At 41.0% G+C, this 21193-nt stretch overlaps 1 protein-coding gene across 1 annotated transcript; it reads left to right on the top strand.

The window, feature by feature from the left end:
- Positions 1–4235: 4235 nt before the first annotated feature.
- On the top strand, positions 4236–18204 carry LOC306823071 (cytosolic phospholipase A2 gamma-like; the record flags this gene model as incomplete). Its single annotated transcript, XM_079342438.1, has 13 exons — positions 4236–4256; positions 4467–4565; positions 5434–5576; positions 5760–5946; positions 6063–6168; positions 6243–6383; positions 6549–6614; positions 11708–11782; positions 13909–14073; positions 14335–14427; positions 15684–15838; positions 16129–16300; positions 17552–18204. The coding sequence occupies 13 exons, from the start codon at positions 4236–4238 to the stop codon at positions 17725–17727; spliced, it is 1599 nt and encodes a 532-aa protein (XP_079198564.1). The 3' UTR covers positions 17728–18204.
- Between the last annotated feature and the right edge of the window lie 2989 nt (positions 18205–21193).

Below are 21193 nucleotides of genomic sequence, written 5' to 3'. Positions count from 1 at the left end.
TAAAAGGTTCAGGGACTTCTCTTCATGAACTAAACGGTTCAGGGACTTCTCTTCATGAACTAAAAGGTTCAGGGACTTCTCTTCAGAACTAAAAGGTTCAGGGACTTCTCTTCAGAACTAAAAGGTTCAGGGACTTAACTTCATAGAACTAAAAGGTTCAGGGACTTCTCTTCTAACAACTAAACAGTTCAGGGACTTCTCTTCATGAACTAAAAGGTTCAGGGACTTCTCTTCAGAACTAAAAGGTTCAGGGACTTCTCTTCATAGAACTAAAAGGTTCAGGGACTTCTCTTCATGAACTAAAAGGTTCAGGGACTTCTCTTCATGAACTAAAAGGTTCAGGGACTTCTCTTCATGAACTAAAATGTTCAGGGACTTCTCTTCAGAACTAAAAGGTTCAGGGACTTCTCTTCTCAGAACTAAAAGGTTCAGGGACTTCTCTTCAGAACTAAAAGGTTCAGGGACTTCTCTTCATGAACTAAAAGGTTCAGGGACTTCTCTTCTCAGAACTAAAAGGTTCAGGGACTTAACTTCATAGAACTAAAAGGTTCAGGGACTTCTCTTCATAAACTAAAAGGTTCAGGGACTTCTCTTCATAGAACTAAAAGGTTCAGGGACTTCTCTTCATAGAACTAAAAGGTTCAGGGACTTCTCTTCATAGAACTAAAAGGTTCAGGGACTTCTCTTTATAGAACTAAAAGGTTCAGGGACTTCTCTTCATGAACTAAAAGGTTCAGGGACTTCTCTTCATAGAACTAAAAGGTTCAGGGACTTCTCTTCATGAACTAAAAGGTTCAGGGACTTCTCTTCATAGAACTAAAAGGTTCAGGGACTTCTCTTCATAGAACTAAAAGGTTCAGGGACTTCTCTTCATGAACTAAAAGGTTCAGGGACTTCTCTTCATAGAACTAAAAGGTTCAGGGACTTCTCTTCTAACAACTAAAAGGTTCAGGGACTTCTCTTCATGAACTAAAAGGTTCAGGGACTTCTCTTCATGAACTAAAAGGTTCAGGGACTTCTCTTCAGAACTAAAAGGTTCAGGGACTTCTCTTCATGAACTAAAAGGTTCAGGGACTTCTCTTCTAACAACTAAAAGGTTCAGGGACTTCTCTTCTAACAACTAAAAGGTTCAGGGACTTCTCTTCTAACAACTAATAGGTTCAGGGACTTCTCTTGTTATGGAAAATTTTACTCCCACTGTGTGTTACGAAGGTCTCACAGAATCTGTCATATAGAATGTATCTGAAATGTCTTAGAATACTACATGCACAGCATATTGGGTGTTTTGTTTCCCATCATTTTGTTCCCTTTATTCTGTTTCTCACACTCTGTTCATTTGGGAAGAGTCGCCCAGGCTCTTTCTCACTGGACTCCATCTCCTTCTCAGCCTCGGGAGATGGTAAATAGTCATGTAGTGTCTTTTCTCACACTTGGGGATAGATGGTGCCCTGCCAGGTGGGCAGTGTCTCTATGTGGCGTGATGGGGGAGTGATCTGTGTAATGTGATGGAAATGTATAAGTTTTCATGTTTGCCTTTACTCGGGGCCTCTTTCTCTCCTCACCGTGTGAGAGAGGGGTCTTCGAACGCTTATCTTGCCTTCGAATAAATGTTCATTGAGACCAGATCGATCTTGGGGTTCCTTTTTGAATAGATCTTCTCACTCTTTATTTTCACTCTTTGGTAATGGAAAAGATTCCACAACACTCTTCATAGAACTAAAAGGCTCAACCCTCCAACAGCCACCTTTGACATTTACTGTGTATCAGTCAGGAATGTGTTGGCCCACTTCTGCTGATTCTCAGGAAACCAGACTCTTCATGATGCCTGGAAGTCGTTTCACAACAGGATGTTGGTGCAACAGTGAGAATGAAGCCAAGGTGGTGGTTCTTTTTTAAAGATTTATTTTTAGGGATTTTTAGCCTTTATTGGATTGGACAGTGGATACAGTCAGAAACCAGGGAGAGAGAGAGGGAACCTGCCTGTGTGAGGACTATAGCCTCGATGCATGGACACACACACACACTGCCACTGTGCCACCAGCACCAGTTGCCCCCCCCCCCCCCCCCGGTCAAATGAGTCTGGACCCGCCCCTGAACACAGGATCAGTCTTATTCAGAGTTTGAAAGAAGGACACAGAGATGTGTGTCGTGTCTGACTGTAGCTCAGAGTGACCGAGGCTTTCTGACATGAAGCATCACAACATGATGACATCATATATGTTCAAGTGTATGATTGACAGATGCATCAATAAATGAGATGTAGATGCTGTGATCAGGTGGCCTCTCTATGACACAACGTGGCCTTCAAAGTGCCGAGTGGCTTCTTTAAGACTTGTTGAGCTGGTTGCTGGTTTCTCTCTTCAGATCTGACTCGTCTGTGGACGACGTGCAGCCGGACAGCACGGCCTCCTTCTTACAACATTCACAGGTTTATTCTGAACAACATGGATCCACTCATTGATTCATTTCAAATCATTTCAATCTCATTCAAATTCAAATCAAAAAACTTTATTGACCTCGGGGGGAATTCACAGACACATGGAGCAGAAAGACAGAGCAATAAAAAATTAAAACACAGATTCATGGGGACGACTTCAAATGACATTTTTACATAAGCTGTACATACAGGGGCGGCTGTGGCTCAGTGGTAGTCAGTCGTCTCTTTACAGGGAGGTTGGGGGTTCGATCCCCAGCTCCTGCAGCCGCACGTTTGATTTGTCTTTGGCTAAAACACGTAAGCACAAGTTGCTCCCACTGCTTCGTCAGCGACGTATGAATGAAAAACATTTGAGATGTAGTAAGGCAACATCCACTTAGCTAAACATGCTAACGCGCTCTGCTGGGAGAGGAAAGCTAAATCATTGAAATGAATTTCTCTGAAGGACTCTCAGCCTCGGTTCTTTTTTTTACTGTCGTACGGTCCAGCCTGGGGTGGGGGGGGGGGGGGGGGGGGACACCTCATCATCACACAGGAAGCTTTAAACCTCCTCCTGACTCAGATTTTTTTTTTCCTCCTCCGTTGGCGAGTCAGTTCGGCGTGTGGTCTGGGGCGTGGCGTTTCCTGCAGGTTAAAAAAAGACAAAATGACAATAAAGAAGAGAAACAATGGATTACAGTTAAATGTGGTTTATAGATGAACTCTATTGAACTCTCTGTAGCTGGATGTGATCTAAACATGGTCCAGACTAATAAAGCTGCAGACACACCTTCACACACTGAGTGTGAGGGGACACGGTTTCACACTCGGCTCAGGACTCTGGGCTTGTTGTTGATTATTGATCCAATAAATAAAGAATTATTTGAATGACTGATCCACTTCAGCAGCGCTGCTACCAGTCCAAACAGCTTCTGGTCTGTGTATGAATGTGCCTCTCTGTGATTGGCTGGCGTTCAGGCTGTTTCTCCTCTGTAACCAGGTGAAGACATAATGGATGGATGGAGTTATTGGAGGAATGGTTTCAGCTGGAGACATAATGGATGGATGGAGAAGTGAGCAGATAGCTGCTCTGTGTCACAGCTACAGAAATAATGAGTGGATACAGGTGGAGTCAGATAGAAGTCACACTCTGTTCTTAAAGGTCTCTCACAGAGATCAAAAGTAACTAATGTCTTGTGTCCTGCCTGTCTGTATACTGCTACTGGATGCCTTGAATTTCCCTCGGGATCAATAAAGTATCTATCTATCTATCTATCTATCTATCTATCTACCCGTCACTTAGGACCTGTTCGCCTTGGGAGACCCTACTGAGGGCAGAAAGCCACCGGCAACATCTCCTAGGATCATTCAGGTACTCAAACTCACACACCACAATAAGGGAGCAGTTCAAGGGGAGGATTAGATTCACTTCATCTATAACCACATCATGGAGCAATATCCTCCCCAGGTGTGTACACCACCCCCATCTTCTTCAAAGAAATTTCACCTGAATTCAGACATGGCTCAACATTTTTGTTTATGAGATGTTGTCGTCTTCGGTATTTGACCCAGGACACGCCGGAGAGACGACATCTCTTGGCTGAGTGTGTGTGTGTGCGTGTGTGTGTGCGTGTGTGTGAGAGAGGTATTTTATACAGTTGGTGTGTTTGTCTTTTTTGGATCTTGTCTGATTGTCTCGTGGGCGTCTCTGATGAGCAGAAGCCCCGCCCCCTCATGCTGACTTCACATATAAGCTGTCCCTTCCTCCTCATACAGGTGCTTTGTGATCTTTGGAGCAGTGGCATCAACAGAGAGCAACATGGAGAAGAACAGATCTCAGGTGAGAGCTGCTTGACTAACCATGATGTGCATGATCGTCCTTCTTTCACCTGCTGCACACTGAGGGCTCACAATTTAAGATGTTTAGACTTTCATATGATTCTGGTCATAATGAAAGAATAAAGTCCTGTGATGTCTTGTTTCCTCCTGTGCTCAAAAACATGATGACCAAGCTGTGTGTGTGTGTAAACTGTTAAACTCTGTGCGTCAGTCTCAGCAGGTGTGTGCAGGTGAACAGGAGTACGTTCACAAGAGGAAACAGGAAGTCATCCTGCAGTGTCTCAACAGACTGGGAATCGACTGTTCTGAAGTAAGAGAAGAAGAAACGTCTGTCCTCTGCTTCTTTCTTCCTTTCTGAGTTTCTTTCATGAAACACTCTTTTTCATGTTGACCATCTGCTGATCAGGTGGTGCACTGGTCAAAGTCAGACTGTCATCATTTACTGTGCTGCTGAAGATGTTTTATTTTAGGATCAACCAGGTGATTTTAAACACAGATATTACATTTGATTCTATTTGATAGACAGCTGAACAAGTCTGCAATCAAAGTCTGACAGAGAACTGTTAGAAAATCAAGAATCATATTATTAATAGTTCAATGCTTTTTGCTGACATATTATTTTAAGGGAGATTTCGCCGCGTGTTCTTTAAGATTCTATTAAAACAGTGATGGAAACTTCCACGAGGGGAAGTTTGTCAGTTTCATAAATTTGCTTTTAGCTTTGTCACAAAATTAGTCAATCCACATGATAAAGCAGTTTAGAGCAGTTGATTACACAACACATATTATCTGTTTTCCAATCACTCAGTAATGGACTTTTCTATACGATTGCCCTGTCTAACTGTTTGTGGCCTACTAATGTAAACGCCCATTTATTCTCAATAAAGAGCTCAGCAAAGGGGAAGAAAAGCAGAAGGTTGGGATCTCTGAGGCTGCTTTTCCTGCAGAGGCGAACAAAGACGCTCCTTGTCCGTGTCTGTTCTTTTTCAGTTATTCTGTTGAGTTGTTAACTGTATGTCTGAAGGTGAAGGTCAAACCTGACAAGAACCCTCCTGAAGTTTCCCTCTGGGGTGATTTTGTTTAAAGCTGTAAAGGAATGAGGAAATAGTTAGGCGGGTCATATTGTAGACATTTCCTTGTAGCTGAATTTTAAAACTCTGGATGATGTGTCCCTGCAGGACTCGGTCCCTCACATCGCTCTTCTGGGTTCAGGTGGAGGTCAGAGGGCTGAAGTGGCTCTGGTGGGAACTCTCTATCAGATGGAGAAGGACGGTCTGCTGGACTCTGTGCTCTACCTGGGAGGAGTCTCTGGGTCGGCATGGTAACGACACTCACACACTTCAGTGTCAGACTGTGTGTGAACCAGATCAGTCTTATTCAGCTGTCAATGAGTCTGATTCACAGCATCTCTGGTTTAAAGGAAAGAGACAGAAGTGAAAACTTCCTCTGTGAGGAATAAGCTCTTCATGTCAGTCTCTCCTCTTCTTGTCCTCTCCTCCGTCAGGGCCATGTCCTCTCTGTACAGTGACCCAGAGTGGAGCGTGAACATGGACCGGGCTGTGGATCATCTGATTGGTCCAGGGGTGGAGTGGAAGCAGGTTTGGTCATGGCTGGAAAAGCGAGCGGAGGAGAAGAACTTCTCTCTCTCTGATGTCTGGGCGGCGCTCATCGCATATACAATCATGAAAAAGGTTCCAGTTGAATAATTAGAATAACTTTTTGACTCCATGTGTTAAAGTGTCCATTTTATATGCATCACATTTAGATTTCATACAAAGTCTTCAGGTCTGATCTCCTGTTTCATCAGATGGACAAGCAGCATGTTTCTGACGAGGCCATCAGTAAAGCCACCAACCCTTACCCCATCTACTGCGCCGTAGAGAAGCACTTCTTCTCTGAGGGTCCTGAGGAAGGTAAAGACACGTCATGTTAGGTGCTGTGAGGGTTACTGACTGTTATAGTATTAATCATCCCGTGTGTCTCTCAGGGAGATGGTTTGAGTTGAGTCCTCATGAAGCCGGGTTCCCAGACCTCGGCCTCTTCATCGAGACGTCTCTTCTCGGCAGCAAGTTCAAGAACAAGGAGCTGCAGGAGAAGAAAGATGAGATGGACATGGTCAAAGTACAAGGTGTGTGTTCACATGGAGAGATAGCTGCAGCTGTAAACAGACCTCTCCCTCTTCACCTCCCTCGCCTGCCATGATGCTGAGGGAACATCAGGATACAGGAACAAAACTGATCTCTGCATGTGTTGATACTGACTAAAGATGACTCCTCCTCTGTAACCTGTACAGGTATTTGTGGCAGTGCGTTGGCTGACAGGAAGACGATCAAAGATCACATCCTTGACTGGCTGTTTGGTAAATCACATCATTTCATACTCGATGATCAGGACGGGAAAGTCTTCAGGTTGAAGCAGGAGGAGAAGCACACATGATGCCGAGTATCACAACAACACATGTTTATTATAACACAGGAAACACTCAACACCAGGTCACCACTAACGAGTGTTTAGTGTCCCATTCATTTCCCACTAACTGATTAATAGCTATGTGATGAAGTACTCACTTTCTACCCATTACTTACTGGTAACTTAGTGGTTACATACTGGTAACTTAGTGGTTACATACTGGTAACTTAGTGGTTACATACTGGTAACTTATTGGTTACATACTGGTAACTTAGTGGTTACTTACTGGTAACTTAGTGGTTACATACTGGTAACTTAGTGGTTACATACTGGTAACTTAGTGGCTACATACTGGTAACTTAGTGGTTACATACTGGTAACTTAGTGGTTACATACTGGTAACTTAGTGGTTACATACTGGTAACTTAGTGGTTACATACTGGTAACTTAGTGGTTACATACTGGTAACTTAGTGGTTACATACTGGTAACTTATTGGTTACATACTGGTAACTTAGTGGTTACTTACTGGTAACTTAGTGGTTACATACTGGTAACTTAGTGGCTACATACTGGTAACTTAGTGGTTACATACTGGTAACTTAGTGGTTACATACTGGTAACTTAGTGGTTACATACTGGTAACTTAGTGGTTACATACTGGTAACTTAGTGGTTGCATACTGGTAACTTAGTGGTTACATACTGGTAACTTATTGGTTACATACTGGTAACTTAGTGGTTACATACTGGTAACTTAGTGGTTACATACTGGTAACTTATTGGTTACATACTGGTAACTTAGTGGTTGCATACTGGTAACTTAGTGGTTACATACTGGTAACTTAGTGGTTACATACTGGTAACTTATTGGTTACATACTGGTAACTTAGTGGTTGCATACTGGTAACTTAGTGGTTACATACTGGTAACTTAGTGGTTACATACTGGTAACTTAGTGGTTACATACTGGTAACTTAGTGGTTACATACTGGTAACTTAGTGGTTACATACTGGTAACTTAGTGGTTGCATACTGGTAACTTAGTGGTTACATACTGGTAACTTATTGGTTACATACTGGTAACTTAGTGGTTACATACTGGTAACTTAGTGGTTACATACTGGTAACTTAGTGGTTACATACTGGTAACTTATTGGTTACATACTGGTAACTTAGTGGTTGCATACTGGTAACTTAGTGGTTACATACTGGTAACTTAGTGGTTACATACTGGTAACTTAGTGGTTACATACTGGTAACTTAGTGGTTACATACTGGTAACTTAGTGGTTACATACTGGTAACTTATTGGTTACATACTGGTAACTTAGTGGTTGCATACTGGTAACTTAGTGGTTACATACTGGTAACTTAGTGGTTGCATACTGGTAACTTAGTGGTTACATACTGGTAACTTATTGGTTACATACTGGTAACTTAGTGGTTACATACTGGTAACTTAGTGGTTACATACTGGTAACTTATTGGTTACATACTGGTAACTTAGTGGTTGCATACTGGTAACTTAGTGGTTACATACTGGTAACTTAGTGGTTACATACTGGTAACTTATTGGTTACATACTGGTAACTTAGTGGTTGCATACTGGTAACTTAGTGGTTACATACTGGTAACTTAGTGGTTACATACTGGTAACTTAGTGGTTACATACTGGTAACTTAGTGGTTACATACTGGTAACTTAGTGGTTACATACTGGTAACTTAGTGGTTGCATACTGGTAACTTAGTGGTTACATACTGGTAACTTAGTGGTTACATACTGGTAACTTAGTGGTTACATACTGGTAACTTAGTGGTTGCATACTGGTAACTTAGTGGTTACATACTGGTAACTTATTGGTTACATACTGGTAACTTAGTGGTTACATACTGGTAACTTAGTGGTTACATACTGGTAACTTAGTGGTTACATACTGGTAACTTAGTGGTTACATACTGGTAACTTAGTGGTTACATACTGGTAACTTAGTGGTTACATACTGGTAACTTAGTGGTTACATACTGGTAACTTAGTGGTTGCATACTGGTAACTTAGTGGTTACATACTGGTAACTTAGTGGTTGCATACTGGTAACTTAGTGGTTACATACTGGTAACTTATTGGTTACATACTGGTAACTTAGTGGTTACATACTGGTAACTTAGTGGTTACATACTGGTAACTTATTGGTTACATACTGGTAACTTAGTGGTTGCATACTGGTAACTTAGTGGTTACATACTGGTAACTTAGTGGTTACATACTGGTAACTTAGTGGTTACATACTGGTAACTTAGTGGTTACATACTGGTAACTTAGTGGTTGCATACTGGTAACTTAGTGGTTACATACTGGTAACTTAGTGGTTACATACTGGTAACTTATTGGTTACATACTGGTAACTTAGTGGTTGCATACTGGTAACTTAGTGGTTACATACTGGTAACTTAGTGGTTACATACTGGTAACTTAGTGGTTACATACTGGTAACTTAGTGGTTACATACTGGTAACTTAGTGGTTACATACTGGTAACTTAGTGGTTGCATACTGGTAACTTAGTGGTTACATACTGGTAACTTATTGGTTACATACTGGTAACTTAGTGGTTACATACTGGTAACTTAGTGGTTACATACTGGTAACTTAGTGGTTACATACTGGTAACTTAGTGGTTACATACTGGTAACTTATTGGTTACATACTGGTAACTTAGTGGTTGCATACTGGTAACTTAGTGGTTACATACTGGTAACTTAGTGGTTACATACTGGTAACTTAGTGGTTACATACTGGTAACTTAGTGGTTACATACTGGTAACTTATTGGTTACATACTGGTAACTTAGTGGTTGCATACTGGTAACTTAGTGGTTACATACTGGTAACTTAGTGGTTGCATACTGGTAACTTAGTGGTTACATACTGGTAACTTATTGGTTACATACTGGTAACTTAGTGGTTACATACTGGTAACTTAGTGGTTACATACTGGTAACTTATTGGTTACATACTGGTAACTTAGTGGTTGCATACTGGTAACTTAGTGGTTACATACTGGTAACTTAGTGGTTACATACTGGTAACTTATTGGTTGCATACTGGTAACTTAGTGGTTGCATACTGGTAACTTAGTGGTTACATACTGGTAACTTAGTGGTTACATACTGGTAACTTAGTGGTTACATACTGGTACCTTAGTGGTTACATACTGGTAACTTAGTGGTTACATACTGGTAACTTAGTGGTTGCATACTGGTAACTTAGTGGTTACATACTGGTAACTTATTGGTTACATACTGGTAACTTAGTGGTTACATACTGGTAACTTAGTGGTTACATACTGGTAACTTAGTGGTTACATACTGGTAACTTAGTGGTTACATACTGGTAACTTAGTGGTTACATACTGGTAACTTAGTGGTTACATACTGGTAACTTATTGGTTACATACTGGTAACTTAGTGGTTGCATACTGGTAACTTAGTGGTTACATACTGGTAACTTAGTGGTTGCATACTGGTAACTTAGTGGTTACATACTGGTAACTTATTGGTTACATACTGGTAACTTAGTGGTTACATACTGGTAACTTAGTGGTTACATACTGGTAACTTATTGGTTACATACTGGTAACTTAGTGGTTGCATACTGGTAACTTAGTGGTTACATACTGGTAACTTAGTGGTTACATACTGGTAACTTATTGGTTACATACTGGTAACTTAGTGGTTGCATACTGGTAACTTAGTGGTTACATACTGGTAACTTAGTGGTTACATACTGGTAACTTAGTGGTTACATACTGGTAACTTAGTGGTTACATACTGGTAACTTAGTGGTTGCATACTGGTAACTTAGTGGTTACATACTGGTAACTTATTGGTTACATACTGGTAACTTAGTGGTTACATACTGGTAACTTAGTGGTTACATACTGGTAACTTAGTGGTTACATACTGGTAACTTAGTGGTTACATACTGGTAACTTATTGGTTACATACTGGTAACTTAGTGGTTGCATACTGGTAACTTAGTGGTTACATACTGGTAACTTAGTGGTTACATACTGGTAACTTAGTGGTTACATACTGGTAACTTAGTGGTTACATACTGGTAACTTAGTGGTTACATACTGGTAACTTATTGGTTACATACTGGTAACTTAGTGGTTGCATACTGGTAACTTAGTGGTTACATACTGGTAACTTAGTGGTTACATACTGGTAACTTAGTGGTTGCATACTGGTAACTTAGTGGTTGCAAACTGGTAACTTAGTGGTTACATACTGGAAATTTAGTGGCTACATACTGGTAACTTAGTGGTTGCATACTGGTAACTTAGTGGTTACATACTGGTAACTTAGTGGTTACATACTGGTAACTTAGTGGTTACATACTGGTAACTTAGTGGTTACATACTGGTAACCTAGTGGTTACATACTGGAAACTTAGTGGTTACATACTGGTAACTTAGTGGTTACATACTGGTAACTTAGTGGTTACATGCTGGAAACTTAGTGGCTCCATACTGGTAACTTAGTGGTTGCATACTGGTAACTTAGTGGTTACATACTGGTAACTTAGTGGTTACATACTGGTAACTTAGTGGTTACTTACTGGTAACTTATTGGTTACATACTGGTAATTTAGTGGTTACATACTGGTAACTTAGTGGTTACATACTGGTTACATACTGATTACATGTGATTACATACTGGTAACTTAGTGGTTACATACTGGTTACATAGTGATTACATACTGGTAACTTAGTGGTTACATACTGGTTACATACTGGTAACTTAGTGATTCCTTGAGATTACATACTTAATGGTAATTTAGTGGTTACATACTGGTTACATAGTGATTACATACTGGTAACTTAGTGGTTACTTAATGAGGCCTTTACTTTTCTTTCAGTGGGGGCCTACCTCATGGATTTCCTCTATAAATGGAAACCTTTCCATTTCCTCTCCCTTGTATATACTAAACTAACATTTTATCCTATTCATTGTTTCATCATACATTCTTCTCTGTTTTTAGGATGTCTTCCATTCAAGTCAGACAATACCCTCAGAGTGCTGTACAAGTGTGGAAAGGACATGATGTTCACCTTAGGTAAGACCAAACAAGGCCACATCGATATATACACATAACGGCAAGTCTTGTTAGTCCATACTCTTATTTTTCTATATTAATCGTGTATTTATGTGAGGCAGGGACTGCTTGCTGGGCTTGTAACTGCTCCTCTGGTGTGCTGTGGCTGTGCTGGATTCATTCAGGAGTCGCTGCTGCTTTGCCTCACCAGGCTTCATTTCTGCTTGGCTTGCTGCTGTTGAAGGTTTGTTGTGCACATCGACGGCTGAGGGACTAATTCTACTGTATAGGTGTCGCAAAGCAAACTCTTAATCCTTAAATGTGCTGACGTAACTGACAGCTTTTATTGTTTAATTTAAGGGGTACTACATGTATGTGGGTTTACTACTTAGTTTATTTTGCTTACGGTTTGTTGTTCATCCTGTATTATCATTTTGTTTCCTTTGATCGATCTATTAGTGCTGCACACTAGTTGTAGTTTCAGTGACTGATATTCTGTTTTTGTTGATTCATTTAGTTCATTAGTTTGTTTCAGAGTGAAAATCGGATATTTAACACATATCAGAATCAAAATTGGTTTTATTGTCATGTACATATACGATGAATGTGTCTTGGTATTTTGGTGTAAAAGGAAAAAAAGGCTAAAATAACAAGTAAATAAATACTTAAATAAAATGAAATATTATAAGCAACCAATATATACAATAGAATTTAAAAATGTCAAATATAAAGAATAATAAAAAACATGAAATGTACAAAGGTTGCATGAGAGAAAATAAACGTAAAGTCCAGTGAGCGTTAATGGAACACATAAAGAAACAGTTCTAATTGTGGGGCTGATCAGAGTCTGTGTTTTATGGGGGTTTGTCCGCTCTAGATAACACACAGTTATCTAGTCTGCGAGCGAGCGCACTGTGCCTCCTGCACGTTGGACTGCAGAGGGATGTAAACACCAACCAGAATGAATGTAGTAAACTCACAGGGGAGATATACAATGAATGAAATCACTGTGACATCAGAACAGCAGACACTACTGACATAGAAACACAGCTCAGAGTCCAGTATCAGTCCACTCAGCTCAGAGTCCAGTATCAGTCCACTCAGCTCAGAGTCCAGTATCAGTCCACTCAGCTCAGAGTCCAGTATCAGTCCACTCAGCTCAGAGTCCAGTATCAGTCCACTCAGCTCAGAGTCCAGTATCAGTCCACTCAGCTCGGAGTCCAGTATCAGTCCACTCAGCTCAGAGTCCAGTATCAGTCCAGCTTAGAGTCCAGTATCATTCCACTCAGCTCAGAGTCCAGTATCAGTCCAGCTCAGAGTCCAGTATCATTCCACTCAGCTCAGAGTCCAGCATCAGTCCACTCAGCACAGAGAGAGAGAGAGAGGGGGAGAGAGAGAGGGAGGGAGAGAGAGAGAGAGGGAGAGAGAGAAAGCGAGAGAGAGAGAGGGAGAGAGAGAGAGAGAGAGAGGGAGAGAGAGAGAGGGAGAAGAGGAGTTGAATTTACTGTGCATCATAGAAGGTGACAAAAAGTTAAGAGAAAGAACTAGAACGTGTTTACACTGATTTATTCCTTTACACACATTGATGTCACTTACACTAGTTAGTCAGCATTTTGTTATTTCTTTTGACAAGGCGAGAACATTATAACATCATTTGGATAAATGATGTGTCTTTTCTATTATTTGTTTCTGGTTGTTTTGGCAGCATTTATTTTATCTAGTCTGTTCATTTGTAACCCTTTCACATTTAGTGAATTCTTTTCCTTTACTGTGTTTCGTTTTGTTCTTTTGCTAATTGCAACCTCAGTATTTCCTCTTCCCCGTCCTTTAGTGGTGCTGCTGTCCTGGGTGATGGTTTCCCACTTCCTGTTTGCTGAGAATAACTGGTCTTGTTTTGTCTTCATGATAGAGTGTGGGTGACTGCCTCGTGTGATTGGAGAGCTATTTAAATTTTAATTTACTGATTGGTTCCTTCGATGTTACTTAGTGGTTACTTGGTGATGACCTTAATAGTCACCTGGTGGTTAGTTTCATACTATCTATAAACAAATATATGTACCTTATTGTAAAGTTTTACCTACCACAGATAAACACTGAAGCTGAGTGATCATCTTGTTGTTTTAATAACTTGATGTGTTTTCTAACAGAGCCAGTCGACCCTGCACATAAAGCACAGGAGAGTCTTTACCAGGACTTCAGCCAACTCATAGCTAAAGCCAGAAACACCACCGAGGATCCCGAAGTCCTGGCTGACCTCGACAAGCTGCAGCAGCTACTGAAAGACAACCCTCATGATGCTCGTCAGACATCCAGTATGAACCTAACCTCCTCTTATTTAAATATGTTGGTTTAAGTATGCTCATGATATCAGCTTCTGACTCAGATTATAACACCCTCACTTCACCAGTTTTCTTCTTTATAGAACACTTTGTTTTGCAGTATAAAGAAGCAAATGTGAGATTTAAAATGTATCTGATGGAATCTCTTCCAGATCAGGCGCCACATGTGTCCATGAGGCGGGAGGAAACATGATAGGGATTTAAATGAGGTGTAAACATGTCGGTTTATTTCAGATTTCCTGAAATGGGGAACTTTATGGAAGATCCTTCGTCTGCTCGGAGATTGGGAGTGGGGAACAACCAACAACTTCCTCTACCAATACCAAGGTCAGACCACACATCAGCAACACTCACTGTGAAAGTATTTGCTCCATGTTTAGAGAAACCTTTGATATTTACTATGTATTATACTGTGTGTCTGCAGCTGTCCACAGTTTAAATGGGTCAAATGATACGTGTTTGGGAATTTTTTCAATCTTTAGAGATTTTTCCCTTCATGACATCACAAAGGGCAGTAGCCCCTCCCCCAGGTGGGTGACACTCCCACAGCTAGGTGTTTGTTCTGCCCTCTGAGTCTGCCTTCTCCCCGTAAACAATAGGACATGGAGCCAGAAAGCAGCGAGTACACCCGAGCCCTTCCAGAGAGGGGGCGTGGTCAGACACAGCTCATTTACATATTTAAAGCTACAGACACAGAAACAGCCTGTTCTGAGCAGGGCTGAAATAGAGGGGTTTATAGACATGATCAAATACAGGATCAGAGTGGATTTACAACAACACACTTCACACACATGTTGAAGAGGAGCTCTGACAGTGATTTCACCTGAAGAGGAGGAGATGGAGATCATGTGACCTTTAACATCCTCTTAAAGTTCTCCATTGAGAGCAGCTTATTTCAGGTCTTTTTTGTAATTGTTCAGAATAAAGGAAGCAGTAAATTTAACCCCCCTTTTCCCCAGCTCAGTCCTGACCTTTGGCACAAACAGGAAGAAGATAAAATGTCCCTGTACTCTTCTGTCTGATGGAGGTCTGAAGGTCTAAGCAGATCAGAGACAGACTGGTAAATAAGAACACTCAGTATCTGTGTGTGGACAAAGACGACCATCCAACAAACAGATTGAATCTGAGTGATGAACCTCAGAGGGTGCGGAGCACGTAGGCTTTGAGAGCAGGCGTGCACGTATCACCAGGATCCAGCACAGCAGACGGTCTCTGAATGTTGCTCATTGTCTTAAAGAACTAACAGATAAATATCAGGCACGGTCCCATCAGCTCTTATGCGTCTACAAACACGAAGAAACCTGTCGAACAGTGAAGTGTAGCAGCTGACACGTCAAACATTCTGCTGCTGGTGGAGACCAAAAACAGAGTTCAAAGGAGTCTATAGGACTCACTTTCAGAAAGGTATAATTTGTGTATTATATGTTTGAATAAAAGTGTAGAAGAAGAAGAAGAAGAAGCCTTCTGTTGATCCACAGCAGCTGCACAATGAAATTCAACATAGAACAACACAAGAACACAACAATCAAAGTCTGCCTGAAACTTGGTTGATTTAAATATTTGATGTTCTTGTTGCCGGGCAGACTCCAGCGTCCCAGCTTACCTCCAGAAAAAAGAATGTTTCCACCTGATTGACGCCGGCTTGCATTTGAACGTCGGCTACCCGTCCATTCTGGGAGACAAGAGAGACATCGACCTCATCATCGTTGCTGAGTTCAGCGCAGGGAACATCTTCGAGGTACTGTCTGTGTGTGTGTGTGTGTGTGTGTGTGTGTGTGTGTGTGTGTGTGTGTGTTTGTTTGTATCAAGCAGCATCCTCTGGTGTTGAAAAATGATCCTGTAGTTCCTGGAGTGTCCACTAGAGGCTGGCTGCAGTACCTGGAGTGTCCACTAGAGGCTGGCTGCAGCAGCACAGGAAGTCACATACACACCCATTCAAAAAGCCTGTTTTTACAGCAAACATGAACATGTTTACAGCCTGCTTCAAAAAACCAAATAGCTCTGATTGGCTCATGTCTCTCCTCACAGACTCTGACTAAGGCCAGAGATTATGCAGCCAAGCTGAAGAAGCCTTTCCCAAAGATAGACGAGACGATCCTGGAGGAGAAAGACTGGCCCAAGGACTGCTATGTGATCGAGGGGAAGGGGAAGGAGCCCACCATCGTCTTCATGCCGCTCTTCAACAGAAAGAACTGCAAAGGTCTGTCAAAATAAAAAACACTTTTATCATGTAACACCCCCCTCTTCAGGTGCAATCAAGTTACTACAGTGATCCCCGGCAGGGGTCAAATCAATGACCAAACAAAAAGGAAATGGACACAAAATTAGATAGAAAAAGTGCCAAACGTTTATTGACAATAAATGACATAAAATCCCTGTGTCACCATACAATACCTGACTCAACTATTGCAGGGACCACGGTCGGGGCAATTGGTCTATGTTGGCACTAGCCAAGGAGGAATTTTAATAATCGCTGCACACTAGGGGAGTAAAAGACTCAAATCACTGCAAATCACACTAGGGTCACCCTGGAAGATACACACTCACCGTGCAAACAAACTTGTGGCATTTTTACAAACTAGAGTTTCACCCGAATCTGTTCCTCCATCAGCTCGCAACCGTTAAAGTACCATTACCCTCCCCGAAGATCCGCCCTGGAGCTACACTAGGGAAGTGGCAAGACCGACAAACAAACAACACAGACAAAAAAAGGACTAGAAACAAAACAAACTTTAACCCCAAAACAATATCAACACCGAAACTAAACCCACACAGTAAGAGCAGCAGAGGGAAATCTGCCCGGCTCCCTAAAACAGAAATAAAATCATTAGTTCCCAACCAAAATCCCATATGCAATATTTATTAAAAATTGGCTTAAGCTTTATTAGACGGATGTACATAAATTATTCGTACCTGGTACGCTGGGCCCAAACCCTCCCAGCATCCCCCACCAGACACAACACCTGGCCCAACTGTTGCTGAAAGGATGAAGAACACAGCATAACAATGTAACTTCATCAACTTCAGGTCTAAATAAAACGTAGTTAAAACCGCATCTCACCGATGACAACCTCCGTCACACACCTCACTCACGAGCCTCCGCTCTGCTTCTACAGCCTTCCTGGAACAATTCAGTCAAACAACTGAAAACAAAAACCAGCACTGATAGTGACGCGTTTTAAACCTCTTAATAGATCGATATAAAACCAAAGCATGTCTTCTTACCCGTCCTCCCAAACTCAGGACAAACAAAACAGCTGGCGTGGTCGAGGGTGTGCACCTTCCCTCTCCTCCCGGCTGGAAACCAAAATGCTCTCTCATTGTTCCTGCCCCCCCCCCCCCCTTATACCTAGCAGGGAACAGCAGCGTTTCCGGTGCCACCGGCTACAATCAGGAGAATGTGAAACTCTCTAACATCAGTCTGATAGTCTGTGGTTTTATTCTGCTTCAGATGCAGAAGAAGTCAAAGCAATGATGGACAAGTTCTCCACCTTCCAAAGGCCATACAGCGAGGAGATGATCAAGTCTTTGATGGAGATAGCGAAGGAGAACATGAAGAGAAACAAAGAAACTCTTCAGAGAGAGCTCATCAAGGCGGCTGAGCGCAGACGCAGCAGGTCTTTGTAATCAGATGGATCAGAAAGCCAACACTTCTGCTCTTCCTCTCTTTTATTAAACCTGTCCTGCACATAATCTCTCTGTCTCCTCTTTTCTCCACCTGTTCCTCCTGCTCCTCATGCAAACTCTCAGACAGATGATGTCTATCATAAGAACAGCTCATGTCTTCACGTCTGCTGGAGTCATGTGATCTGTTCTGACTATGAATACAGGTTGGGTCATTGTGAGAGCTCATGTCTTTTGTTGAAACATCAGAAAGAGACGAGCGATTGATCAATTTGTTTCTTTTATTATCATCTGATCATAACTGTTCATGACCTTCACATGTTATCATACCTGAGCTCGTCAAGCACCTTTGTATCTGTGAGGTCGAGGAGAGTGAAGTCACAGACGACCTGGTGATAACGTCTTTATCACTGCTCTTGATTCTGCTGATGATGGATTTGAATCATTCAGTTTGATTATAAAAAGACAATGAAACAATAATCAGCCTGGGGCTTTTTGATTTCACTAAAAGACTTCATGTCGCTCTGATTGTTAAAAATTCACTTTTTGGAACTTAGATCTCCGAGTCCTCGCACTCAGATTTAAACTTTTACATTTTTACATTTTACTTTGCTGATTATTGAATGTGAAAAGACTTTGTCAGATTTTTGATTTTTCAATAAATTTTCTTTAAACTTTTCATTGTTTGACTGACTCTTTAATAAAGATTAGTTGTCTACTTCTTTCTTTCTCTGAAAAGTCGCTCACACCATAAAGGTGTGTGTCTGTCTTAAAGCCTCCAGGTGAACCTTACTCAAACCAGGTGCAGAAAATAAAGAATAGAATAATGCTGGCACTATATCTAGCTTAGTAGAAATGGTTATAACAATTAATGACTGTTTATCGCCCCCAGTATGCAGAAAAATGTGATTAGGCTAAATTACTGTTAGCTTCGGCTAGCAAAGAGGAGGCTATGTGGATGTGTAGCTATTTGCAGGAGAAGGATGACTCTGACAAGGAAGATTACATTTATCTTCTTTACTTAAGAACAGCAGGTGTACAGTTCTGTGGTCGCTCTAACTCCGGTGCAGACGACTTTTTAAGTCCACACCAGAGCCAGCGAGCGACATACGACATGTACCAAAAACAGAACTCTCTACTTCCGCAGAAAACGTGCTTACGTAGTTCCGGTAGCAACACAAGTTACCATAACAACCAAATTACTAACATAACTGACACAAAACAACATGGGGTATAAAACAAAGCAGTAATTGTACTCGTACTACATTACAACATTTCAGAATAACACATTTATAACTTACTTCATGCAGATATTAAGTGGGCATGTCTCTAATGGAGAGACTAATAGGGAGGCTACCCACTGAATTCAGATAACTTTAGGTAAGGTATCACTTATGAAAATGGTCAGTTTTCCCCTCGCTAAAACTATCTTAACTTTAGCATGTCATGTTTGGTAGCAATTGATGCAGTAGATAATGTAATTTCATTAGATACCAGTAGGTTTATATCTGACCTAGCTTTAAAATTGATCCTGCGGTGTGAAGCTTACTTACTAACAAGTCAACTGTTAGCGATAGCTAGCTAACGGAGTTACATAGCGCGAGCTATACCATTAGCATCAGTTAGCTTGTGCTAGCTTGACGGTACTAACAGTCAACTTATGTTGATAATTAATCCAGCTAACATTATTTTTTTAGTTAACAGTAAAATGAATCATTTGAAACTGTGTCACCATATTCTGTTTCCATTTACCTGCTGATGGGTTGTCTGCCTCTCGTAGTCCTACTCATCTCTTCTGTCTGTTTGTGCGCTTAGGGTCCGTTGAGACAAGGTGTTTATGGAGTTATTTTAGTGCCATTAAGTCACAAACTAACAGAAGGCGATTTACAAATAACTCCACAGGTGTTTATCATATCCATCCGCACAAGATGGATTTTTTCCCCCTAATATTTTCGATCAAGAGCTTGGTAGGTGTACCTGACAGTAATTATAAAAGTCTTAACATTGTTTATCTATATACTTTGATAACTATAATTGAAAGATGTTCTATCAAAATAGCCATATAGGTAGAAATATTTTCTGACAGGGAGGAATTGATTTGAAGTGCCATAAAATGAAGAGACTTTTGGCTGGTATCTCCAAACCATTGCGTTGAGTCAATTTTTTTTAACTCAATATTGGGTCAAATCAACCCAACCTATAACCCAGCAGCACTAACCCAGCATTTGGGTTAGTTTTTTTTACCGTAGGCCATTCTTATAATCAATCAGTGTGTTTTTCTTTTCCAATTATAATTCACGTTAGCTTGTATCTGTAATTGCATTTGTGGAAGTGACACATTATGGGGTCTAAGGGGTCTACGGGGTCTATGGGGTCTTCTGGGTCTATGGGGTCTTCAGGGTCTATGATGTCTACGGGGTCTATGGGGTCTTCGGGGTCTATGATGTCTACGGGGTCAGGTGTCAGACGCAGAAGCATCACGTCTCTTGAAATCCTCAGACACGTAGACTTCCTTATATTGCGTTTTGTCTGATGCTGATTTATCTGAAGTCACATGACCAAGTTGTTAAAGAAACCTGAAGCTTTTTCTTCTGACCTGACTTTGGTCACATCAGCAGCTTCTCCTCGTCGTATACTTAACAACAGAGCCATGAGGTGGAAAAGGAATAAAGCCCTGAGCAGATATCTCCTGTCTTGAACCATGCATTAAAACGACTTCATGCATTTGTTACCTCCATGTTGGATTACTGTAATTCTCTTTTATCAGAGCTCTGTGGTAAATCTCTAAAAACTCAACTCGTCCAAAACGCTGCTCATATACATTGAAATATTTGAACCCAAGAGCTACGGGTGCAGCGTCATTGTGACCATCTTTAAAAACGACCATCACAGCTTTGCAGCCAAATCAACTGTCCAGTCAAAGTCAAAGTCATCTTTATTGTCAATTTTTCAACATGTGTTGGACACACAGCAAATCAAAAATAATCTTTGTCTCCGAGCCACGGTGCTAACTAACTGTTAAAAACATGTAAAAAAAAACCCAGAGTGGCGCGTACAGCCCGGGAACTTTATAGGAAAAAAAACACTTTACTCGGTGGAGAAGAAGCATCAGTATGAGAATATCATCCAAAGGATTGAAATTCACTCTGCTCTCTGATAATATTCACACCGTTAAATGTTCCTTTATATTATGTGTTACTGACTCAGAAGTCATTGGATTCAGGGAGTGTTTATCCTCTTGCTTATCATGTAAGATAAGGGTGATTGAATTCATTTAATTGTCCATATACATGTTTGATATGGTTATGAGTAACAGGAGAACTGTTTAAAAGATTGAATATATTAAAATGTTATGTTTAAGACGTTTTTAAGATGTATAAATAGATTTAAAAAGTCAAAACATCTGGTTTCAGAGATCTCCTGATTTCATTTTATGCTGTGAGATGGAAGTACATGATTGGAACTGACT

Source organism: Symphodus melops (genome assembly GCF_947650265.1).
Source record: "Symphodus melops genome assembly, chromosome: 4".
In the NCBI taxonomy this organism is placed as follows: Eukaryota; Metazoa; Chordata; class Actinopteri; order Labriformes; family Labridae; genus Symphodus; species Symphodus melops.
Note: the sequence above shows the minus strand (reverse complement) of the source record. Positions and strands in the feature narration are given on the sequence as shown.